Consider the following 25,878-nt stretch of genomic DNA (forward strand, 5'->3'; position numbering starts at 1 on the left):
GGAGATGGAAGTTTAGATACAGACTTAATTGGATTGAGATATCTATTAGACACGTAAATGGAGATGTTTAGTAGGCACATTTGGAGTTTTGAGAAAAAGTATGGACTAGAGATATAACTTTGGAAGTCATGTAGGCTACAGACGGTATTTAAAGCCATTAGATTGAATGAGGTCACCAGAGTGGAGAGAACAGGGAAGTCTAAGAGCTGAGGCCTGCAGTACACCCAGGTTTAGAGATCAGAGACGAGATCCAGCAAAGGTAACTGAGAAGGGGTGGCTGGTAAGGCAGGAAACAAGAATCAGGAGAGGGCAGTACCCTACAAGCTGGGAGGGGAAAGTGCTTCCAAAGGGAGAGAAACAGGAGAGACCGCCTATAGACACATTTTCGAAGAGTTTTGCCATAAAGGAGAGTAGAGAAATGGGAGCAGTTGAGGCGGAAATGAGATTAAGAGATTATTTTTTTAATGATGAGAGAAATTACAGCATGTTGGCTTGCTGATGGGGAATGAGCCAACAGATAAAGTACATAATGATGTAGGAGAAAGTGGGGGGGAAGTGCTGGAGCGCTTCCCTTGAGTAGGCAAGAGCAGCTAGAAGGCTGGGTTTCAACAGCAGTGCAGACAATTTATCTAGGGCAGGATTTCTCAGTCATGGCACTCCTGACATTTGCAATCCAATTATTTTTTGTTTTGGATGGCTATTCTGTGTACTTAAGAATATTTCACTGCATCCCTGGTCCCTACGCACTAGACGCCAGCAGCATACTAACCCCATGACCCCAGTCATGACAGTCCAAAGCATCTCCAGACATCACCTAATAGTCCCCAAGATTTTGTCCCCCCCGGAACATTTTGGGTTGTCACAACTCAGGGAATGGTGTTATCGGCATCTAGTGAGTAAAGGCCAGGGATGCTGTGAAACATCCTACAACACACACGACAGCCCCCATGACAAAGAGTTACCCAGTCCCTAATGTCAACAGGGCTGTAGTTAAGAAGCCCTGATTTAGAGGCAGAGTCCTGGTCCAGATCTATGAGGGCACAGATGTAGGTAAGTGAGCAGATGTGGAGGATACGTATGGAAGTTCTCTTCTGATTGCTTCCATTTATTTCACTGAAATAAGGAAGCAAGGTCATCAGCTATAGGTGAGGTTGGGGAAGGAGGTACAGGAAGTTTAGAAGAGAAGATTGAAAACTGTCCTTTAGGAGAGGTGGAAAATGAATGGACAGGGAGGGTCGACAGGATTCTGGGCTGCATTAAGGACACACTTGACGTCCTTAGTCAAGAATTTAATGTGAAACCAGTAGGCCTGAATATGTTCTTCCCATATTAAGGGGCAGAGTAGGGAGAGAGTTAGATTTAACAGGTTGTGGTTTTGCCAACAAGCACAAGCAACAAAGGGGCAAAGGAGTGATGAAAATGACCACAGAACTGGAGCTGGATAAGACAGAGGGATGTAAGCGACTAGGAAAAGGTAGGTGGGCAAAAGCAACAAATACCCACTCTAACAGGCTAGTTTCAAATGTTCTGGTGAGCTGTAAAAGGGGAAAAATACAGTAAACTCTGCCATACAAAGGTAACCACTCACTTTTCTTAGTAAATACTTGAATATACACTGAAAGAGTGCAATTGTTTCTAAACGAAGTCAGGTCAAGGGAGCTTCCTAAGTCGGTTCAGTGTTTGGGGGCTGCGGTTTCTTTGGCTGAGTTACCCTCCATCAGTGAAGCCAAATGCTGGGGAAGCCACACTAAACATCTGAGAAACCAGAGGACTCAAAAAGTTTGAGGTGACTTCTGGTCTTTATTTGCTAGTTTGTCTCTATATTTGTGTGGTAGTTCAGATGATTATGGGCAGACCTGGGGGTGACAGGCCTCAAAAATCTGACTGAACGGACTGAACTGCCAGGCGAAACTGTGGCCATACTACCCACGATGCTGGTAGTATCAAGGTCAAAGTCATCAACAGTGGTTTCTGTCAGGCTCTGGGTTTCTGCTTTTGAGGATTTCATTTAAAAATTAAAAAAGACAAAAAAGATATCCATTTCCTCGCTGGCATGCATATGGAATATTACAATAGACCAAGAGACCAATGGTACTCTTATGGGAACAGCATGTAGCCTTTATGGACAAGGGCCTCTCAAAATCACTCAGGTATCAGAAGACTGAGTATGAGCCCAGCCCTACCACTCACCAGCGGAATGGTCTTGGCAAGGCATTCAAACCCTTCACCTTCAACTTCTTCAGCTGAAAAAAAATGGAGACAGTAATACTTACTGTGGCTACTTCATAGGAATGTGTGTGAAAGTGCTTTGTAAGCCATATCGCACTTTACTAATTAATAGAGATTGTGACTACACCTTGAGGGTAGCAGGGGAGTGGAACAAACGCTTCCCTCCTTATCAGAATGGAGAAAAGAAACAAGAGTTTTTCGCAAAAGGCAGAATCCCATGTTGCATGCATCTGAGGTGCACCAGTCTCCTTCCTATTTGGAGTAGAAGCGGGCCAAAGCGTGCAGTTGTGGGACCCACCCTTAGAGCACGGGCAGACAAAAAGCTTGAGGAAAGGCAAAGCATTCCCAAAAGACAAGCCGAAACACAACTGCTGGGTGTCATTTTAGGCCCAATTCTCAGCGGCCTTGTTTTGAACTAACAAGAGTTTGGAAACAGGTGAAATACACTGATTACTGGGCATCATAGGAGTCATTATGGCTCACTGACTAGCAGGAAACATGGAGCTTTCAGGAATTCATCCTCCAGTTGGTGGCTGTCCACTCATGGTCATCTCATGGCTCCACAATCTAAGTGTCATGTGCTCAAGAGGCCTCTCGAAATGTATCAACCAAAAGGCATTCTAGAAGGGGCCCATGATGAATATTACAGGGAGCTAACTAGGATATAGGAAACCTAGTACTGGAGAACCCAAGCCGGCCTGCCTCTATTTCTGTGGAAAAATTTACATGGCAAATAAATGCCTCCATTTTCCCAACCCCGGAAATCAGAGACAACATTTAGATCCAGAGGACAAAGTGGAGGTGTCTACTCCAACCCATACATTTCACAAAGGGCAATACAGAGGCCTGGGAGGTAAACTGCATTCAAGAGTACACAGCTAGTGAGTAGCAAGGCACGACTACAATCCTGATCACCGCACCTAGATCAGTGTGCCTTCCACCCACCTGTTTCTTCCAGGGGCCTTCCCAGGAAGACACGAGTTGGCTGAAGGGGTTGCTTTCATACAATCAGTGTCACTCCTCCATCATTCTGCCAGCCTCAGAGGAAGACGCCAGGGAAAAGACAGCTGCAGCCTTCAGCCATGTCCAACTCAGCACTTAAGAGGCCCCCCCAAATGGTTTTAAGTGGGTTTTCAAGCTTGCGGATGGCGAGCGATCCTAGGGTGGTGACGAAGATTCATCCAGAAGCACTGGGGAGGACAAATGGCACCGACAATGAAAACCAAGAAATGAGACCATACAGGCGCCCTTCGTAATGAGGGTCCCAGCCCCTTATCTGGACTACAGTCCTGGAAGCACAGCGGGAGGTTCATAGGCTGCGACCCGCACTCTCGCGGGCCCACGCTGGGTTTAACGCTCTGCTCTCACGGTTTTGGAATTCTTACTAATTTATATTCAAGGAACCTGGCATTTTCATTTTGCATTGGGCCCCTGAAATCTTGTGGCCGGTCCTGCTTCATCCCTCCCCACCCCGCGGCCATATAGGGGCGACCTGTCTACATAGGCCCTCACCCCTCCCCCACCCCCACAAATCAGATCAAACAGAAGCGCCGTGAATTTTAGCCCCTCTGGGCCTTCGGAAGGGGAGGAATGCTGTGGAAAAGGTTAGAGAAGCCTATACCCTCGGGCAAGAGGCCGACTGACCAGCTGCCTTTTCCAACCCTGGCAAAATAAAGGCCAATATAAAAATGACCCCCCCCCCCGGCTCACCCCCAAACCCCGCGCTGCCTGAATCTCTGGCTCCTAGTGGTGCTCCTGTGCGCCCTGCTCCGGACTCAAGGCCTCCGACGCTGCCGGAAGCGGCTCAGTGTGCCCGTGAGGAAAATGGGGAAGTGCGGGTCCCTCACGAGCTGAGGGAAGCTGCCAGAAGGGGCCGTGCCAGGGGCACTGTCCGCTTCCGCCCGCTGGGCCGACCTCGCCGACGCCCCGGCTGCGGGAAAACTTGGGGACAGGTGAATAAGGGACGGCACTCTCGCCAGGAGGGTAACCCACGCTCCAGCCTTGCCCTGTTCTCAGGGGCGACGTAACCGGCGGGCAGGGAGAGCAAGCCTGTCCCAGGACCCGCCGCGAACACCAAATCTCACAGGCGGCGCCGGGCCACGGCAGGGGTGGAGCTACGGAGAAGGGGCGGGGCTTCAGCCGAGGTTCTGTTTCTCTTGAGACTCTATGAATAAACTAACTATGCAGAGCCTCAGCGTAAGGGTTCCATAGTGTAGTGGTTATCACGTCTGCTTTACACGCAGAAGGTCCTGGGTTCGAGCCCCAGTGGAACCAGGTCAAGAAGACCGCTCTTTTTAGACATACCTTTCTTATTAAGCCTGGATGAAAAGCAGGGAGGAGGTTCTTTTCTTTCCCCATGAAAAGCAGGGACGAGGTTCTTTTCTTTCCCCGTTAAAATTTTTTTAAAATTGTATTTTTCTACTGTTTGGCATGTTTTTATCGCAGAAGCGTAATGACCGATACCCTCTCCTCCTATCCCCGCCGCCCTCGCCCGACCTGGGAAACAGCAGAGTTGGGGGGCCCGGCCGTGTCGTAGTCCCGAGGGCACACTCGCCCCACCCTGGTCCTACCCCTACCTCTCCTTGGGTGCTCCCGGGCGGCCTCGGGAAATCCGGCGCTCGTTGGAACCAAGATCACTTGGCTCAGCCCTTTGCCTACAAACCCGAGCAGGACGGCCCCGCAACCTCCAACTAAAATAGGGCAATACAGCAGCACTTTGACTGCAATTGAATTATTAAAAGTTTATTATTACCATTATTATTAAAGCTTTAACTTTTCATTAAACTCTAAAATACGGAGCAGAGAAAAAAATAGTCCTTTTCTTCTTAATACAGCAGCAGTAGGGTTTGTTGAATAGACTTCGTCTGTTTAATGAAGCCTCTAGCTTGTAGACACCCCCAAAATGCTGATTGAATGACTAAACGTTCCTCTAGTTCCTTTTTGTTCCTGTATTGCTTTGGGAAGTTATTATTCTCTTTCTAATATTGGCCTTTTTCATCTTTGACAAGAGGAATGAAGTAAAGGTGTCTGGGACCCTGGGGGTGAGGAGAGATAGGGGTAGCCAAGAATTTAAAAGGGAAGGGAAAACTCAGTATTTTTCTCTGCATTTTTCCACATAGTTTTACTCATACAGTGTGTAAATTTGTATCCTTATCTAATTCAAGGGTATAACACGTGATTGCCTCTGTTATTATAATCACTTCATTAACTTTCTTTTAACCATCTTAACCATTTTTAAGTGTGTAGTTCAGAAATGCTAAGTATATTCACACTGTTTTGAGAAAGATTTCCAGAACTTTCTCACCTTGGAAAACTGAAACTCTGTATCCATTAAACAACTACTCTTTTCTCCAATCAACTTTATTCTTAATGGCTGTATAATAGTAGCTAATTATGTTAAGCACTATTCTAAGTATTTATACATATATCATTCCATTTAAGCTTCAAACTAACTCTGTGAAGTAGGCATTATTATCACCATCTTACAGATGAGAAAATCGAGGCACGGAGACCTTAAGTAAATTTCCCAAGGTCACATAACAACTGGTTGAGCTGGGATTTGCATCCATTCTGGCTTGGGAATCTGTGCTCTTAACCCTGCCTGCTGCCCTGCCTGCATCCCCTAAGCTTGGCCATGTAGATTGTTTGCAGTATTTTGTTGTTATAAATAACAGCAATGTAAATATTTGTGTATAACTATCACCCCCCTTCCCGCCAAAATTAGTATTTAGCATTTTCCTGAGTGAATAGGTGTGATTTCTGGGAGGGGAATCCATGTCATTTTCATATAATTTGAGAATGTTAGTGCTTATTTGGCAGGAAATTGCTCAAGGTCACCCCTAGAAGATGATGGCAGAGAAAGGATTAAGACCTGGGTCTTCTGATTCTAGTTTCTATTTTCCTCCACTGCTTCCCTTACATTTAAAGATAGAATAAAGCCAATATCTTCCTTTGCTAAACCGACCTCAGTTGACATTAGATTCTTCTCTGAGACTTCCTTGTTGAGGCAGGTAACTATGTGGGTTAACTTAGCGGGGCTCAGCCAAAGCCCTAAGAACTAAGTGGAATAAGATGCTTAATGAGGCCAGTGCTCAAGTTAAGCTCCTGTTCCAAAGGAAGCTCTCCACTTCGATAAGGAAGAGCAGCAGCCAAGGACAAGGGGAGAATGCCACACAAGATAGAAGGCTTCTTGTTTTTACTTCTCTTTGGCTATGAAGGTATGTGCTATCAAACCATTAGCACTCATTAAATACTTAATAATACAATTGAATTAATCATATAGCTGATTAGTGGAAATGCAACTGGAATAATTAAAGTATTATTCATGAGCAAGGCATGCTAATTAATTAATATGTGTTATTAATGAACAACAGTTGTCTTTGTGTGATGCGGTCCTCTTTGTCTCACCACTGGCTTTCTGGTTCCGTGAGGAGCCTTCAAAAATTCAAAGGGTGCTTAAAATAGGACAGAAAGCAGGGTCTCAGAAATTGTGGAAAATCGCTATAAATTGTAACAATTAATAAGAAAGTGTGGTGTATTCTTGAAGGTTTTTAGGCATCAAAGTTAGAGTGATTATAGAATTTAATCTTCCAAAGCAGGACACTACTGAGAGGGGAAGAAGATGCTATTAATAATTCTGCTGGGACAACAGGTGTAAACCAGGCCGGTCCCAGGCAAATCAGGATGTGAGGTCACCCTAGTTTAAATATGGATTAACATAACATACCAAATACCACTGGACACTAATAGAAATAATCCAACTGAGAGTAAGGAATCCCCAAAGACTCCATACACTCAATCATTTTTTAATTTCTAAATATAGCCCCAGCAGGAGTGAAATGCTTAATAAATAAGGAGAAATTAAAGGCAAATCTCTAAAATGTCATCCAATTCGACTTTTAAATTCTCTCTCAATCTTTGAAATAATGTTCTTTCATGCCTCTCTCAACTCTTAAGAACCCATCAACTCAGAATTCCTTTTAAGGTTCATTCTGGACATCAGGAATTGGCTCTTTGTGTTCATTGTGTGTTTATGTGCATTACAGAAAATAAATAGAAAGGGCAGGAAGGAGGCGGCCTCTCCACTCTGCCCATGACCTTGTAGACAGACATGACGAAACTCACACAGAGTCAGAATTCCTGGTTTAAATCATTTCCTGCTCTACTCCTCTACTCTCATATTTTACTGGTAGAATACACACTTTCATGATTCCCCAATCACAACCTTTGTTATTTAGTCACAGTTCTCAATATTTAGAAAGACCTGGAAAAATATAACCCCAGGGTCATTTTGCAAACCTTCAAGATATATTTCTAAGTAGGGGTCATTTCGACCAATTGTCTGGTTTTTTTTTCCCCCTTGCAATTAAGAGTCAGCAACTTGTCCCAGAAACTCTTAATACTTCAAGATGCTTTGAGGGGGGTTGTTGTTTTCCCTTTACTCCTTGTTCTTTCCTCAGCAAGAAAATCTAAACAAAGCTTTTTAAGACTGAGATCCCAATTCCCTTGGTTCTCAGACATCCACAGGGTTCCCCCTCAGATTTCTCTTATTCGTGATTGGCAATGAGATTCATTAGTTCACTGATTCATTCAAGAATCCATTTATATCAGTTCAAGAATCTATTTCTGAGTTCCTGCTACGAGCCAAAAGTTGTGTAAGAACTTGACACATTGGGCAGAACTTTGCTTTCACTGTGCTGACTTGAACAACCCTGCCCTGTGGCCCCTAAACGGGAATAAGCCCTAGAAAAGGTTATCAGGCCACTTTTAAATGAGACCCACGCAGTCAAGGGATAACTAATAAAGACACACTGTCACCAAGCACAGAGCACAGCACTCTTTCCTGTTCTATAGTTTATCAGTCTTTGTGCATGGCTGGGGAGCTCCAAAAATTTCCACGAAGAGCAGAGAATCCCATCTGTGTGGGTGGAATGGAATGTGGTCCAGCAGGTAGGCTTGAGACACTTCTCTTACCCACCTAACCCAGGCCTTCCATCCTCATGGGGCATAATGGGAAAGCCGCCAGCCAAAACCAGCCAGCGTGGCTTGGCGACCTCTGTGTGCTCTACCCTGAGCTAGAGGGATAGACCAGGACACAGAGAAAAAATGCAGGACACAATTGCTGCACTTAATCAGCTTACAATCCAGATAGAGAAATAAGACCAATGCATAGGGGAAAGATGTATTCTACACAACTGGCAACCTGAAGACAAAGGTTCTTTGTCTAATTTACTCTTTGCTCTTTCTGTTCCACAGTGGCAACGGCTCCTTATTAGAATGAAATAAGGTAGATGGATTGACTCCACTTATGCATTGGATGAAGGGTCATTTGGGAATACACAATCATCATAGTAAAGCACTACCTATGTCTTTTAACTGAGGCAGGCTTCTATTTATCTTGCATTGTACATTTTGGATTCAGAGCCGATGATGACTTTTAAAACATCCATCTTATTAAATTATATTGTTCCATTGCTTGGTCATGGCTATTATATAAAAACAAGCCAAAAAATCATCAAGTCTCATTTTGGTGTCCCTCTGCAAGTGTGTCAACCATCAGAGATAGCAGATTTTTTTTTTAAAGCAGCTTTATGGAGGTGTAATTTACATACCATTAAATTCACCCATATTAAAGTGTGCAATTCAGTGGTTTTTAGTATATTTACAGATTTGCAGAGCACACAATCTAATTTTAGAACATTTTTCGTCATCTCGGAAAGAAACCGGTAGACATTAATTACTCACTCCTAATTGCCCCCTCCCCGCATCCACTGGCAACCACTGATCTACTTTGTCTCTTATAGATTTGCCTTTTCCGGACATTTCATTCAAACAGAATCATACAACATATGGTCTTTTGTCTTTCACTTAGCATATGTTTTTGAGATTCATCCATGTTGAAGCATGTACAGATAACAGATTTACTCATGAATATGGTGTCGCCTAAAATAGTAACACTTTCACACAAGAAGCAATTTCCTTCTTTCTTCTTTGCCAGAGGGACATTATTACAGCCTGCTGTCTCTCCTGTGTCTTATTCTTGTTTCTCAAGTAGATTGGAAGCTAGTTATAGACAGTTTTTTTATCATTCATAATTTTATGCTTTCCTTCTCGGCTTCACCTGTTTCCATGCGAAGGAAAACTCCGTAATTAGTGACAGCCAATCAAACCGCCTGAATAATCTTCCCTATTTCTAGTGTGTGTCTAATGGGCACTTTGCTTCCTGTGGTTGCAAGGTACATTTCAAGAAATAGGTATGCTTGAATTTTCTTGCTGCAGTAACAAGCTTAGGTAGTGGCCCTTTGAGCAAAAGGGCCGAATGGCTCCATCTTGCATAAATCTAAGATTGATGAGTGGCAGACGTCGCAGATTCTGGAAACCTGTAACGTGGAGGAATCGCCAAGACGATCTGAGTGGGGAGAAAAACAGGCAACCCCGTAACTGGAATATTTTCCTTTTTCCTTTAAAGTCTGACCTGTTTTCTTTCGCGCATTTCAGCATTGCTATTTTCTGGGATTAGAAGATGTAGTCAAACACGCTTCGTGCTTTTGTTCGCCAGCTTTCAGGTGATTAAACTGTTTCGGGGACGACAGCAGCCACGTCGCTGCTCCCTTGATGACAGCTTTTCCTGTAAAATGCTTGTTGTTCCTTCTCTCTGCTCATTTCCATAAGATCTGGTGCCTCAGAACCCTCAGCTGTCTACAGACAAACGCTTTCTGGGAAGAGGAGCTTGGGAGGGGAAAAACCGCCGGAAATCTATTGGAGCACAGGAGGTGGCTATGAAAATAGGCCTTCTTCATAGGTATCTTCCTCTCCACAGGTAGACGGGCGGAATCTCCAGCCCTTTCCTCTTTGCCTTCTGCTCTGTTTCCGGAGAATTCGGAACCGCTCCGGGCCCACTCATGGACCCGGGTAATGCAAAGGCCCTGAACGCCGTAATTGGAGGGGCCTCGCCTGAATTCTGGGTCTGCTCAGTTGCAGCTGCACAGACTGTCTTCAGTGCCAAGACGCGGCCTCTGGGCCAATTTGGTTTGGTTATTTAAGGCCACTCTGTCAGTGACTGACAAGCCTCTCCTCTGGTCCCCCCAAAAGAGTCTTGGCCCAGTTGATATTGGCCTGACAGGGCCTGACTGCATTTCCGCCACCCCAGCTGTCTCGGAGGTGGAGTGGAAGCGAGTGCCTTCTGGATTAACAGCCCTAAAATCAACGAGATGCCCATTCCTCACCTACTTCGCAGCTCTTGGGGAGCAGCTGTGGGACTGACGCTACGGCTTCAGGGTCACATTAACTGCGAGGAGCACAGCCTTTCTGGGCTTTCCCCTGAGCTCCAGAACCATTTACTAGGATAAGAAATAGAGAAAGGAGAACAATCCTAGGAAGGATATAATGAGTTTAATGTTTAAAAAAAAACTATTTACTGAAGTATAACATACATACATTTAAGTGTAATATATATATGGACGAGCACAAGTAAATGTACAGCTCAGTGAATTTTTACCACTAAACATACCCAAGTAACCAGCACTCAGATCAGGTAACAGAACTTTACCAACACCCCCAGACACCCTCCCTGGGCTTCCTCCTTGCTACTCCCTGCCCCAAGTGTGACCAAGACCCTAATATCTAGTGGGCATAGACTACTTCTGTCTGTTTTTGTACATTTTAAGTGGATTCATACAGTATGTCCACTTTACCATATGACTTTCCACTATTTGACATTGTGAGGAGTGGCCATATGGTGGTGTGGAGTTGTAGGCTGTCCATTTTCATTGCAGTATAGTGTTCCACTGTGTGAGTTTACCACATGTATCCAATCTACTCTTGATGGACACATGAGTGATTCCAGTTTGCGGTTTTTACAAATATTGCTACTACAGATAATCTAGTACATGTTTTTGTTTGTTGGAGAACATTTGTATTCATTTCTAGTCGGTAAATACTTAGGAGTAGAATTGCTGGGTCATAGGGCACATCTATGTCCAGCTTTTGTATAAATGGCCAAAGAGTTTTTCAAAGAGGTTAGACCAACTTATATACTCCACCAGCAGCAAATGAGAGTTCAGGTTGTTTCATGACCTGGCCAATACTTGGTTGGGTCCAGTTTTAGATAGTAAGAGATATCTACAGGGAGATATCCAGTAAGCCATTCAATGCATGTGTTGGGATCTGGGGTTTAGTAACATTTATGGTGGGGGGGCGGGGGTAGAGGAAACAGAGCTCTCGAGTCTGAGAAGGATTATTCAGAGTGGTGGGAAAAGAAACAGGTGAGCAGTGTGATGAATGCTAAAGGAAACTGGGAGGGACTGACAGCACCCTACACCACAGCTTGAAGATGTAAGGTCGGTCAGTGTTGGGAGGAGTCCATTGGATGTGAAAGTGAGAGTCGTTGGTAACTTGCTTTGCCAGCACAGGGCTTGGCCTCCTACCCAGATGGTGCTCCTTAGCCTTCTTTGCTCCCTGAGAGGGTCACTTCTACCCATAGCAGGTGGGCCAAGGAGTCTCTAGGAATGAATCACCAGAGGATGAGGGCACAGGAGAGACAGCGGTTTGGTGATCACAGTTGAGCGGTGACCGTGAACCTGCCCAGGCTAAAAGATATGCTCCCTCGCCTCCCCTTATAGCCTATGTCTAACCCAGCAGAGTACTCACCATGTGCATGGTCCAGTGTTCTGTGTTCTCCTGGGTTCTCAAGTCCCTTGTGGGCAGAGAGCAAGGCTTCCATTTCAGAAGGCCCAGGCTTTGGTGCAGGGCCAGGCACACAGTGGACACGCAAAGGTTGTGTGTGGAACAGGTACATAGGTATTATTTAAATAAAGGCACAATTTGAAAAAAAAAAAAAAAAAGCTTTATAATTCTGATGAAAAGGATGAGACCATTTCTTTACTCTCCAAAACAATCTGAAAGTTTTGGGTGGGTATCAGATTCAATTTTTAGATAGGAAAGGGGTTAAGGAGGGACTTTTATTTCTACCGTCTACACTCAGGTTTTAAGATTTTTATAATAGATATGTGTTCCTTTTGTAATCAGAAATGAAAGCATCTGTTTTGTTGAAAATGGGAATTGGAGCTTTGGTGTATTAAGCCAGCACTGTCTAGTGGAACCTTCAGCAATGATGAGAATGTTCTGTATCTGTGCTGTCTGATATCATAGCCTCTAGCCACATGTGGCCAATAAGCACTTGAAATGTGGATAGTGTTAATAAATTTAAATTCAAATATCCATATGGGACTAGTGGCTACCTCATTGGACAGTGCAGCTTTAAACAATCAACTTATGCTAATACCTACAAACTCTTTTCCTATTAAATTGTGCATTCATTCTATTTATTCATACTTCTATAAAGATAGGTTATATGTAAAATTTTGCACATTTTCAATTTTCCCACATCACTCATATGGTATTTACACTTTGATTATGGTTTGATATTTCCTGTACGTAATATACAAACCTAAAAAATTTTTTTAAACAATGTCTTAATTTTAAATCACCAGAATGCATCCCAGTGAGGGAACTGGGAATCAACTCCTGAAGAGCACATTTAGCAGACAAACCATGATGATTATGATGGAAAGTTAACAAGTAAAGGGGAAAACTCTCACTGACAATGTTAAGTGGAATAAGTCGTAAACCTACAACACTGTGTAGATAGGGTCTCAAGTGCATTCTATTTTTTTATTTTTAAATTTATTTATTTATTTATTCAGGCACAAGTCTCACTGAAATGTTGATAGTTATATTTATATACTGCATCCAAGATGTGGAATTAACTTTAGCTCATTAAATGGATATTTCTTCTTTTTTAACTTTTAAAAAAAATTTATTTTTATTTTGGGGGGGAGGTAATTAGGTTTATTTATCTATTTATTTAATGGAGGCACTGGGGATTGAACCCAGGATCTCGTGCCCACTATGCATGTGCTCTACCACTGAGCTGCACCCTCCCCCACCTCAAGTGTATTCTTAAAAATTTGCAGAGAAAGAAAGACAGGAGAGATTTACAGTGAGATATTAACAGTGTTACCTTTGGTTATTAAAAAATACATAGGTGCTTTTTTTCTCTCTCTGCAACATTAACATATTTCCCAAAATTCTACAATGAACAAAAATAATCAACATCATCCTTGTCTTTCTGTTTAATTTTATGGTCCCTAGTTCCTCAGCAGCTGTGGGTATTTTTTTCCGGTACATACTTAGTTTGACTTCTGCCAGAAGGGGCTTTGTTAACTTTGACATGACTATTTTCATTTCGCTCTTCCATGTAACGAATCATTTTGTTGAATTTCTCTTTCCTTTTTTAACTTAATTTTTCATCTCTTGTCCTTTCGCACAGCCACACTGGGATTATCGTCTACTGAGGTATGTTACAGTAAGAAGGCTGGAATTTATATGGATACCGTTTTTGAAGATTTTCCTAGCCAAACACAATATATAAGATTATCACTTTTTTAAAAGTGTAGTTTTAAAGGTATTTTTTTTTCTGGTAGCGGCAATAGTGCATTTTATCTGGAAAAGCTCCAAGACTGGTGTTTTAATGAAAGAAGACAAGTAAAACAGGTCTTAAATCAGATGGCATAATCTTGAATCCAGCACCTTTTAAAACGGGATCCCCAGAGGGGACCTCCAGGAGATGTGAGGAGCTTAACCTCTGACTAGGGCTCCTCGAGCCCCTGAAGATAACTATTATGGGGTGGACACAGCCCTCTACATAGGTGTGTCTGTGAGATTTTTAGCTGGTCACCCAACATCTGTTTATCTAGACTCAAAGATGAGTGGCAACTGTGTGTGTTAAAGTGGATTCATTATTCAGTTGTGCTGGTGGAGTGTGAAAGCCACTGCAAACAACAGGAAATGAACGAGCAAGGTTTTTGAATGCAAGCTTTTCCGGTGGTGCTGACCCCAGGTGCCTTTAACTGTGACTTTTCTGACGCTTCTGCCCCTCTGGCTCCCTGCAGGATGAGGGCGAGGACCCCTGGTTCCACAGAGCGTGCAAGTGCGATTGCCAAGGAGGTGCCAATGCCCTGTGGTCTGTGGGCACCACCCCCTTAGACTGCATACCGGGTGAGTGTCCCCTCTCCTTGGGGCACCAGATCCTTGGGGTATCCTTGGGAACACCCTGTTTCTCCTTTCTCTTTTCTCCCTGCTGAATTAAAGCCCCTGAAAGCCACACTCTGGGTTTTCTCCAGTTGGCCTCTAAGCTTCAGATCTCAATGGCCACTGCTCCAACAAACTGCACTGAAATTACTGTTCAGAACAGCTTCCTGGGTCTCTCCTTGGTCTGGGTGAGATGGTAAGATGGCACCTAACTTTCAACAAAAGAGATTAATGGAATTCATTGGAAATAAACTAGTGGTCAACAGCAGTTTTGAGAAGAGCATAGGCTTTTGAGCCAGAAAGACCAGAGTTGGAATCCTGGCTGCATCATTTTTTAACTCTGGGACTCCCACCGTGGCCTTTTTCTGTCAAACGGAGGTAAGCCCCCTGTGCCCGGGTATTTATCACTCACCAAACCACCACCGGCTGCCCCACATTCCCAGCCCCCTCACAGTCAGGTGGCCTCACAGGGTTCCAGCCAAAGGGAGCAGGGTCTCCTTTCCCTGCTTGAGAAAGTGACTTCTCCTTCAGCCTGGGGGCCGGGAAGGTTAAGTGGAACACAACCCCTGCCGACCCACAACAGGTGAATCACCTGAGTGAAAAATAAACCTGTTGTGCTCAGCCTCTGAAATTTCTGTGACAATTTGTTCTGCAGCATAATAGCCTTTCCTACTAATATGAATGCCTTCCTCTAAAGCAGGGGCCAGCAAACTTTGTCTGTAAAGGACCAGACAGTAAATATGTGTGGCCCTATGGGCCATAGGGTCCCCACACCTCAACTGGAAAGCAGCCAGACACAATTATGTAAATGCATGAGCAGGGCTGTGCTCCAATAAAACTTTATATACAAAAACAGTCACCGAGCCACATTTGGCCCAAGGGCCACAGTTTGCGGACCCTGCTCTAAGGAGTTGTTGTGAGGACTAAATCAGATGAAGCATTAAAGCATCTTGTCCTGTGTCTGGATAGTATCTGTAAAGGACCAGCTACAAACAGTAGCTCCTTTACCTCATGCCCCCTGTGAGCTCACACTGACCTTCAGAGGCTTGGGCGGCCCATCAAACGTCTGCAGTGCTCAGTATTCACCGCAGCGCACAGCCTCTTTCGCTGCAACTGTCCTTGACACCCCTTCCAGGGTTATGACGGTGCCAGGCCCCATCACTCACTTTACATAATCGCCTAAGAATAGCTCCGGAGAGAGGTTTGTGTGTAGTATGTGAGCTTCTCTTCATTCCTTCACTGAATTGGTATTAAAATAGCAAATTGTGGGGCGGGGCAGAGAGGGGTAGTCTACAATGGCTTTTACTGCCTCTGTTTCCATATTTACTAAAGGGGTAGGAAGTGGTTTCTGGGCTAAGTCTTCTGGAAGGAAACAGTGGGGGCCTGGGAGAGAGGAAAGCAGTAAGTGCGGATGAGTTGGGTGGGCTTCTCCCCTGGGAGGACCTCCCACCTCAGTTCCACAGGAGCTCCTGCAGCCATTCTGTGCTGGGGTGATGGGCCCAGGAAAGACCAAAGCACTCTCCTTAAGAATCCATTTAGAATTCAATTCCACCCTCTTTCATCCTGTGCCTATTATGTGCCAGGAACTGATGGGGAGACAAAGCTGAACCACCGTCTCTACCCTGGAGGTGTTGACTGTTTAGTGGAAACAAACGTCCTCTTCACTAGAGATAGGAGACCTATTGGAATTCCAGTCCAAGGAAGCTCTTTCTAAGGAGAAATTGGAAGAGATTATTTATACGGATTGACCTCATTGACCCAATTACCTGTGCAGCTGAGGAGGGCTGTGTGTTTGAGTGTGAAGATGACCTGGGCTGCCCAGGCTGTCTCCCTCCAAATTGTCATGAACTTGAAGTTCTGAAATCAGAAATTCTTTTAGCTTAAGTGTTCTCCTCTCCCTGTTAGTGTTTTTTGGTTTGGTTTGGTTTGAACAACACAGAATTCCCAGGAAGGTAAAAAATGCAACCTTAGTGTTAAATGGTTGACTCATTCATGTCAATAGGTTTTTCCATGAAAGACATGATTCCGGGCAGCAGGACTAATCACAACCTTCCAGAAATCACTTGCCCATCAGTGCCTCAGATCCTCATTGGAACGTCAAGAACGCTGCCTGGTTTCTCTCGATTCGTAGCATGAGCGCTTCTACCAGAGCCCGCCTTAGGAGGGAAGAGCCTAGAAAGCACAGAAGCACAAGGAGGGTTGTTCAGAGCTGCTGGGAGGTGCTCACAGCTGCGCACTGGCTGTTACTGCCCGGGAGTCCCCCTCCACAGAGCAGAAGGTGACTGGCCAGGTGCATTATGGCCTCCTAATCTCTGGCTTAACGCTATTACACTAAAAGGTCTGTCTTTTCCACAGTTGAGACAAGATTACCTCATCATTCTGAGAGTGGGGAGTAGGGGAGGGGAGGTGTCAAAGTATAAGAAATCCAATGACTCAACACTTTCTTATAGTCCAGATTTTATATTTCCACATTATATTCAAGTTTATTCTTCTATAAATATTCTGTATTCCACTATCTCATCATATAGACTCAAGTCTAATACATGTGCATAAAAATAGTCACATCTCTCTTGTTAAGAATGGCCTTGAACTCTCTTTATGTTTCTTTAGATTAACATTCTTTATAAGCATGTCTGGCCTTCGGGCCAACAAATTGAGAAATTATCTACTGAATAAGAATGGCTAGTATGTTAAGTGTGCATAGCCTGGATTAGCAACACATTATGACTCTGCCTTTATCCATCTAATTATCAGATCATCGCTCAGAAGACACTTGTGCCACATAAGATGCAGGTTTTTCCTTAAGAGTAAAATGAGTGTAAGGGGAGAGGGTATAGCTCAAGTGGTAGAGTGAATGCCTAGCATGCATGCTGTCCTGAGTTCAATCCCCAGTACCTCCTCAAGAATAAATAAATAAACCTATCTCCCTCCACTAAAAAAATAAAGAGTAACATGTGTAGAAACAGGCTTCATAGTTTATAGTAACAAACCTCCATTGGGCAGAAAACGTGGGAAGGACACATTCTTTGTGTGTGAAGAGGGTCCCTTTAATTCCTCCATCAACATTACTTATGTTGCTTAATACCAGTATTAACAGGTATATGCATGCAACTCAAGAAGACATGAATATACCCTCACAAACTCACCCTATTACACCAGTATTAGCTGCTGCATTTTGGTTAGGCATGACAGGCTCGACACTCTACCAACACTGTTTCAAGTAATCCCAAAGCAACTTTACAGAGGCAGGGACTACTGTTGTGCCCATTTCACAGATGAGGAAACTGAGACCCAGAGAGGTTGAGCAGCTTGTCTAAGCTCACGCAGAGGGAGAATAGAATCCAATCTCAGGTCGCATTGGCTCTAAACAGGCGTTCTTGAACTGGGCTGCCCATTACAGTCACCTGCAGCTTTGCCCCATGCTCTGGTCCTGCCCCAGACCAATAACATCTGAATCTCTGGGGGTATGGCCCAAATACCAGCACTTCTGTAACTGTCCAGGTGATGTCCTGGTTGAGATCCATCGCAGAATTTCTGCTTTGTGCCCTGGGCCAAACCACTGGATTTCTGGGTTAGCAGCTGAGGAGCTGGAGGTGCCAATGCCTGAGACAGGAGCACTGGACTGGGGGTGGGCTTGGTGCTTGGATGCTGAAGGGCTTCGTTTGGGACATATGCGTGTAAAGCCCCTTTGGATCACCCAGATGAAACTGGTCACCTGGAAATATTTAGGGGGCAGAGGGATGGAGCTTGGGGCCTGGGAGTCAGATCACTGGCTGCCAGATGCTGGCTGAAGCCATGGGGATGATGAGCTTATTGCCTCCCCTGGAGAGTGTGGGCAGGATCCATGTCTGGACAAACCCTCACAGGTCTCCAAAGCTATTGCCACTGGCCAGGTCCCTGCAATGTCACTCCGAACCGGGCTAATTGGGAAGAAGTAGGAAAAGACATGTGAGGGGAAAATAGAGAAAGAGCAAAATGCCAAGGATAAAGCGATCGGGAGAGGTGGCGATGGCTTTTCCTTCCCCTCTGCCTCCTCCCTCTGAGCTGTTGGCCTTGGAGCAAGAAAAGCGGGGTTCAGGATGGAGGGGCCCTAGAGACATCCATGGTTAGAACTGAAGCGGCAACCAAGGGCCCAAGTGAAACCCAGCTTTCCGATGCTTAGGTCTCGTCCCTCCTCCCAGTGGCACGGGCTAGACTTGTCTTCCAGGTCAGAGGGGAGTTGAGGAGGTAGAGGAGACCCCAAGGCCACAGGCATCAGGCCCCCTGAACCCTCCAGCCAACAAAACACCTTCCCCGGTAAGCCAAGGTTTCCTGGAAACTGCATTCTTAGCAAGCCCTCCCGATGATTTGGCCACACAAAGCATGGTGGAGTGGCCCAGAAAGCACTCCCCCCACTGAAGCTTCGGATACTTGATAGACTACAAATACCGTCCCCTCGCCTCCAGCCCCACTAAGCTGCAGCTACTGGTGGGAGCTGGCCCTGTCCGGTGCCCTGGGCAGAAAGGCAGTTAGTCACCCTGGCCGGAGGCCTGAAGCTATCCTATCTTCCGTCTCTGGGGTCAGGGCATGACTGTCCCTGCAGGCATTCTGGAGCCTCAGGATGGCATTCAAGCTTTTGCACGAGTCATTCAGCTTTACTGATTTTGAAAATTATCCTCCAGAAATACCTCAGCACTTGTTTTACTGATGAAGGTGATGATGCCCCAGTAGATATGCTCAGCTTTTCACTCTGTACTCAAATTTCCACATGGAAAAAAGTAATATGATCTGTCTTACTTGAAGTTTCTCATTCACAATTGGAAAACCAGGAGAATGTATTTGCCTAAGTTTATCATTTGTTTTGTAAAGAAATTCAGCTAGAGCCTGGGTTTGGTTATAAATTAGAGACCTCCTAAATAGTGGCTTGCTGAATTAGGAGTTTTGCTTTAGGGCATATGGTAAAAAGAATAGGGGTAAGGAGTTGCTTAAGGATATCAGGGCTGAGGTCTCTTGAGTTCTCTGGGTCCTACCCCCATGGTGCAAGATAGTTACTGTTGCACCAGCCATCAGGTCTTCCTTCTAAGCAACAAGAAGAAAGAGGGGACAAGTAAAACCTGATCAGAAATCCCCAGCAGACATCCTCTTATATCTCACGGGTCAGAAACTGCGTCACACGGTCACTTCTAACTGCAAAGGCGGTTGGGAAACTGACTACATTGTGGCACCCAACAAAACTTGGGTTCTTTAGTCAAAAAGAAGGGGAGAAGGGATACTGGGTTGCCAATTGGCAGTCTCTGACCAGGTAACTCAACACTAAATGTGAGGGGAAATATATGAGAAGCAGCAGACAATTAACAGAACCAACTTCGACTATTGTTATTTGGAAAAAAGCAGTTCATCAGTTCTTTTTTCAACAGTCACTTAGGCGCATTTCACCATGCGCCCCAACTTTTTTTTTTATTAGACTAGTGAAAGAACCTCAATTTACAAGTGGGAAGTCAGTCTTAATATATAATTGCCCTTCTTGCCTCTCACCATTGTTTTGTTCCTATAATTGGCATCATACGCTGCCTGAGGACAATTAAGGACCCTGATGTCATCAAGTGGGATGGCTAATCTGTGTTAATGAGGAAAATAAAGCGTATGGAATTTAAATATATTTTGCCGCAAGCCTCTTGGTTTTTAAGTTTCTAAGTTTGTGGAGGAGGTAAAGTATTTCTCAGAATTCCCCGCCCCCACCCCCACCCCCCACCTCCAATGAGGTTGCCATAGAACTACTTCCCTCTGCTTTTGTGGATGCTGTCTCTATGGCAATCCCTTTACTTCATCTTCACTTTCTTCTCGCAAGAGCAGTGAATAAGATGAAGACCCAGTTCTGACTATTGTGAACGGCGTTGACAAGTAAAATATCCTCCACCTTCCAAAGTGTGAAGGAGAGGGTCTCATCTGTCCCTTCAGTCATGTCGTGTTTGTTGAGTCTTGCTATGCGATAGGAGTGTTTTAATGTGCATTGTTTTTCCTTTCCCAGAATGCCCATATCATAAGCCCCTGGGTTTCGAGTCAGGAGAGGTTACACCAGACCAGATCACCTGCTCCAACCTGGAGCAGTACGTGGGCTGGTATTCCTCGTGGACCGCCAACAAGGCTCGGCTCAACAGTCAAGGCTTTGGGTAAGCAGTGCAGGCAGCTCGGTGATTTTTTTTTCATGTAATTTGAAAGAGTAGGTCTCTGTAATAAATAAATGACACTGCTTTTATTTATTCAACAATATTAACTGAGTGCCTTCCACGTGCCAAGGACTGTGGATACAACAGTGAACACGGTGGATGGGCTCCTCACCTTCAAGAAGCACACAGTTTAGAGGGGGTACTCTAAGCACGTTGTCACACAACTGGTCAGCTGGTAAATGTGATGAGTGCTATGGAGGAGATGAAGAAAGAAAGACCTAGTCTGTTGGAAGCACCAAGGAAAGCTTTCTAAGGAAAGGACATTTCACCTGAGAATTTCAGTTGGCCAGGTGGGGAGTTTGGGGTGGGGGTAGGCACAGGATGCAGCAGGTGCAAAGGCCCTGAGTTGGGAAGATCCCTCAAGCACATGGATGAGCACTGTAAAGGCCAGCAAGGTTATAGCACAGGTGAGAGAAGGCTGGAGAGGTAGGCAGAAGTCAGATGGTGCAGGGCCATAAGTCATCTTAAGGATTGTGGTCCTTATTTTAGGGATAATGGGAAGACCTTGACTGTGCATTAGTTAGAATACAGGTTTGTGCTGCTGTAACAAAGAGCCCCAAAATACAGAGACTTAATCAACGTGGAAGTGATTAGGCAGTCTAGGGTTGTTATGGCAGCTGGATGGTACTAGGGACCCAGACTCTTTCACCTTGCTGTTCTCTTATCCTTAACATGAAGTTTCCATCTTGGGGTCCAAGATGGCTGCTCTAGCTTCCACTATCACATCCATGTTCCCATCAGTAGGGAGAAAAGAAAAGCAGAGTGTGCACACTTTTCCTTTAAGGATACATATATAATCCTACTGGCCACTTCTGCCCACATCTCATTGATCAGAATTTGGTTAAAGTGTCCCACTGAGCTGCAAGGGAAATTGGGAAATGTGATCTCAGCTGGGTGACCACCTGCCCAGAGAAAACTCAGGAGTTCTATTACAAAAGGAAGATGTGAAGAGGTTACTGGGAGACAAGTAGCAGGCTCGACCAGAGCAAGATTTGAAGTTGAGGAGTATCACAATCAGGTATGTGTTTTGAGTAAAATCTTCTGGCTCTTGTGGTAAGAGCTGTTTAGTGTGGAGTAGGGGTGGGGGGTAAGGGCGAGGAGGGTCACCGGGTTGACGAGTTAAGTAAGCTACAACAGCAGTCCAGGCAAGAACTGAGGGTGACGTGGTTTAGAGTGGTGACAGGGAAATGGAAAGAAGTAAATGACTCTGAGAAACATCTGGAGATGGAGCCAATAGATGGACTGGATGTTGAGGTGACAGAGAGGAAGAGGTAGCATTCAGAGAGATGAACATTGGAAGGAGGGTTTGGGTGAGGAGAATTAGGAGCTCTTTTTAGACATGTTTTATGGGAGATGCTGTATGGCACCCAGGAGAAGTTGTCTAGCTAGCAACTGATTCTCAGGATTTGGAATTTAGAAAAGGTCTGGGATGGACGCAAAAAGTCACGAGCCACCCAAGGAGCAAGTCCAGAACTAGAAGAGAAGGCAGCCAAGGGTTGAGTCCCGAGAAGCTAATTAACACACACACACACACACACACAGTACACACATAAACTATAGGTTTCCACAACTTACAAGGGATATAAGTAAACAATAAATCAGTTCCTTTAGTGGTTGCTTGGCTTTACAATTGTGAAAAGCCCTTCCAGAGCCACTTGGTTCAGTGTTCTGCACGTGGTAGGCAGTCTCTGAAAGCCATGGATGACAACACCTGAAGGAGACGCAAATAGGTCTGAAGAGAGTGAAATTAAAGGAAAATAAATTTATAGAGAAAGAACACCAGGAGAAACTCATGAAAAGGGAAGGGGGCCGGCAAGTGCAATAACTAAGCACTCCCATGTTTTGAAGAAAGACATGCTCAACCACACCCCAAAGGTGATTTCAGCTACACTTGAAGGCATTTCTTTGACAAATTAGTTGAATCTGGCAATTTTTCCTTGGGCGGTGGAGGTGCAGGGAGAGAGAGAATGATGCAAGTATCACTTTTTGGAGACAAGCCTCCAGGTGTTTAAGCAATGGGAGCTCAGGCTGCCTGAGCCTTGCGGGGGGCTCTTCAGGTGCTGACATCCCCTCAAAAGACACACCTGCTGGTTCTTTGGAGGTGCCCACGGGGAAAGGCTCCTGCTCATTTGCTGTGTCACCCGCAGGTGCGCCTGGCTCTCCAAGTTCCAGGACAGCAACCAGTGGTTACAGATAGATCTGAAGGAGGTCAAGGTGATTTCAGGGATCCTCACCCAGGGGCGCTGTGACATCGATGAGTGGATGACCAAGTACAGCGTGCAGTACAGGACCGATGAGAGCCTGAACTGGATTTACTATAAAGACCAGACCGGAAACAACCGGGTAAGTCGGCCTTACCCCCAAATCAGTTTCAGCTCTCCCCACCACCCTACCCACCGCTTGGGAATGCCCCTTCCACTCCTGTCCTGGTGTTGCTGTCAGTGCCAGAACACTGACCGCAGGGTATGGTAAGTCACTGGTGCTTCTTCCCAACACCGTCTGCCCTCTGACCAGGAGGCACGGATCTTTTCTTGAATCCCAGGTGCTTAGCAGTTTGAGAATGAACACCACTTACGTGTACAAATCTTTGTCTGAATTCACCCATCAGCTGAGAGTTGAATAATCAAGACTAGTCATTTGGATTACTCTGAATTCACTGGACTTTGAACACTTTGCTGCATGGATCTGACTTGATCTGCTACTGATGTGGCTAGGTCCTTGTCCTTTTCCATAGATGTGGCCTCTCCTTACTATTGACTGAGACCAACAAGTTAGCCACTAAACTGTGTGAACAGTTAAAAGGATTCCAGCAGAGCCGACAGAGTCACTTAACCTTTGAGCAACTTTATATCCTGATCTCTGAGGGCTGAGGCTCAAGTCTTGTTCATCATAGACTGAACACAGTAGGCTCTGGATTTTATATTTTTTATATATATATACACACACACAAATATACTATATATACACATTCATATGTATACATATAAAATATATAATCAATATTATATATATGTACATATGTCTGAGAGTGAGAACTTCCCTTCGGTAACTGGGACATTTCATCACGTTAAGTAGACATGTGCAGCTCAACATCAGAAGGCTCTGTACTCTCTGATGACAATTTGTACAGCAAGACATTCATGAGTTGAGATTTCAAGGAGTTTGAACGCAATAGGAAAAACCATCTTGATACTTGGACATTTTATTTCATTTTTATTCCTATCTGTTGGCTTTTCAAAAAGATATATGAGAATTCTTTTTCAAGCCCTGTCTGTTTCTGAAGGTCTTTACAGTCCCTTCCAAAGAAGCACTCGACTCTGACAGTTGTATGATCTGAAGAAGCCTGTTTGATCCTCCCTCTTCACTTGGCTCCTGACTTGAATAGGATGAAGGGCAAACAGCTGAGAGAAGGGGATGCAGGGTGTTGGTATTGGAAAGAAAGGCAAGGTCACGGCAGCTCTTGTTTTGTGGATGGATGAGGTCAATGTGGCAGCCAGATTTTTTCAGGAGATACTCCCAGAAGGAAATGAAATGTTCTGGTGTCATTCAGCAGAGCACTAAGACTCTGGAAAGAGTGCAAAGAATGGCTCCTTTGAAAATATAGCCAAATATCCACTGTACCTTATGTTACAGCCACTGCATCATGGTATGTTACATCCCCGAAAACAGGAAGCAAAGCCTTTTTCTATTTTGGGCACTGCCCTCCCACTTCCAGAATCTTCTCTCTAGTTTTTATGTCTTTTTCTCTTTATAAAACATTTTCCAAGTCTAAAAAGTACTTGCCATTTGTATCGATGTAGACACAGACAGTTAAACTTTGGCTCACAACTTCAGAGCCAGCTCACAAGTTTTCACTCAAGCCCCACTTTGGATACCTTTGGAACATGGGGACATTCCTCTTTTAACTGTCATGTGGTCCTTTTCAAAACTCTTGTCAAAATTCAAAGGATTACATCACAAAACTGGTGATAAGAATCAAGAGGCATCGTCTATCAGCGCCACCCAATAGAACTTTCTGCAATGAAGGAAATGTTATTGTCTGCAGTGTCCAATATGGCAGACACCCGTCACAGGATTGAACCATGGATACTGTGACTGAGGAAGTGAATTGTTATCTAATTTTAATTTATTTAAATTGATGCTCAGAGCATGTAGGTGTTGCCAATCACTCAAGGTCAGGTTTTTGGGGGCTCATCAGCAAATTTGCTGCCCTTTAAGCACTGAGATTTTCCTTAGTCAAAATTTGGGGCCAACTCCAGACAGGAATCCGTCTTCCTTCTCTCTCTCCTGCTGTGATGGTGACAGTGACAGGATTTCCTCCCTCTCTTTAGGTTTTCTATGGAAACTCAGACCGAACCTCCACAGTCCAGAACTTGCTGCGACCCCCCATCATCTCCCGATTCATCCGGCTCATCCCGCTGGGCTGGCACGTCCGCATCGCCATCCGGATGGAGTTGCTGGAGTGCGTCAGCAAGTGTACCTGATGCCTGCCCCAACTCGGTGCCTGCCTGGGTTCCAGCAGGGGAGGGTGTAGGGCTGCCCCCAGGGGAACGCTGACCTATCACTGTGACCAACAGGGCTGTATCTTACAGGCTGTCTTCAATGCAGAGCTGGGCAGAGAATACTTCTTTTTTAAGATATAGTTTCTAATTTCAGTGAAAGAAAAAGAAAATGAACTTATTCCACACTCAGGGCCAAAGAAAATAAGAACAAAGAAAATGTCCCTAAAAGAAATTTTCAAGCAAAAGCCTAAGGAGCAGGTCTAATTTGCTGCTCTCAGTTTTTCTAGTTTTTTGGTCTCAGTGACTCTGTGAAAGGTGCAGTCACAGGGGAATGCAAAGCAGCTCTGATAATTTGAAAATTCTTCCGCTTTACCACGTTCAAAACAGGAACAGACAGTTTCATAAAGCATTGCTTTGAACGCAAAGGGGGAGCGAGTGTGTGATTTCTTCGAGCTTAGTTAAGCTTGTCTTCATTACATCATGGCCTTTTAGGACTTCAGAGCACTGGGTAGGCAGAGTGAAAGGTTTTGGGGTGACTGGGTGGAGCAGATGAGTATGGTGGGTGGGAGTCCACATCCCAGTCTCCTGCGTGTCATGCATGACCAAACACCTCAGGTGGGGGGGCCTCCCCTGCTCTGAGCCTTCACCCCTCAGCCCCTAGCCCTGCACAAAGCAACTGAAGGAGGTCCAGGGTGCTCATCACACACAGCTCCATTCTGCGCCCCACTCAGGCACATCGGTCTGTGGTCACTATTTAGGTGAATACATGGGACAGGCTACACATGTAAGTAGCCAAGCTTCCCTATATTTAGGAACCCCAAATGACCAGAACACATCAGAATTTCCTTTAT

General features: G+C 44.9%; 2 protein-coding genes and 1 non-coding gene across 10 annotated transcripts in view; 2 read left to right on the plus strand and 1 right to left on the minus strand.

The window, feature by feature from the left end:
* PPEF1 (protein phosphatase with EF-hand domain 1) overlaps positions 1 to 4,320 on the minus strand; it is a 124,973-nt gene extending 120,653 nt beyond the window's left edge. For 4 of the 8 annotated variants that reach the window (XM_032475728.1, XM_032475725.1, XM_032475722.1 and 1 more), the window contains exons 1-3: positions 3,940 to 4,319; positions 3,175 to 3,419; positions 2,191 to 2,243 (exon numbers count right to left, since the gene is read on the minus strand). The gene's annotated coding sequence lies outside the window, so the exon portion shown is untranslated. Of the gene's footprint in view, positions 1 to 2,190; positions 2,244 to 3,174; positions 3,420 to 3,939 lie in introns of all 8 variants that reach the window. The other 4 variants (XM_032475729.1, XM_032475727.1, XM_032475724.1 and 1 more) reach the window with 2 other exon arrangements.
* Positions 4,321 to 4,430: 110 nt separating this feature from the next.
* On the plus strand, positions 4,431 to 4,503 carry TRNAV-UAC. The gene has a single exon. It is a non-coding gene; the product is annotated as a tRNA-Val (tRNA).
* Positions 4,504 to 6,314: 1,811 nt separating this feature from the next.
* Positions 6,315 to 25,091, plus strand: RS1 (retinoschisin 1). The gene is made up of 6 exons (XM_006190095.2): positions 6,315 to 6,446; positions 13,559 to 13,584; positions 14,181 to 14,286; positions 20,327 to 20,468; positions 22,673 to 22,868; positions 24,857 to 25,091. Exons 1-6 carry the CDS (start codon positions 6,395 to 6,397, stop codon positions 25,007 to 25,009), a joined length of 675 nt encoding a protein of 224 aa, XP_006190157.1. The 5' UTR covers positions 6,315 to 6,394; the 3' UTR covers positions 25,010 to 25,091.
* The last annotated feature ends 787 nt before the right edge of the window (positions 25,092 to 25,878 follow it).

This window comes from Camelus ferus, chromosome X, assembly GCF_009834535.1.
Source record: "Camelus ferus isolate YT-003-E chromosome X, BCGSAC_Cfer_1.0, whole genome shotgun sequence".
NCBI lineage: Eukaryota > Metazoa > Chordata > Mammalia > Artiodactyla > Camelidae > Camelus > Camelus ferus.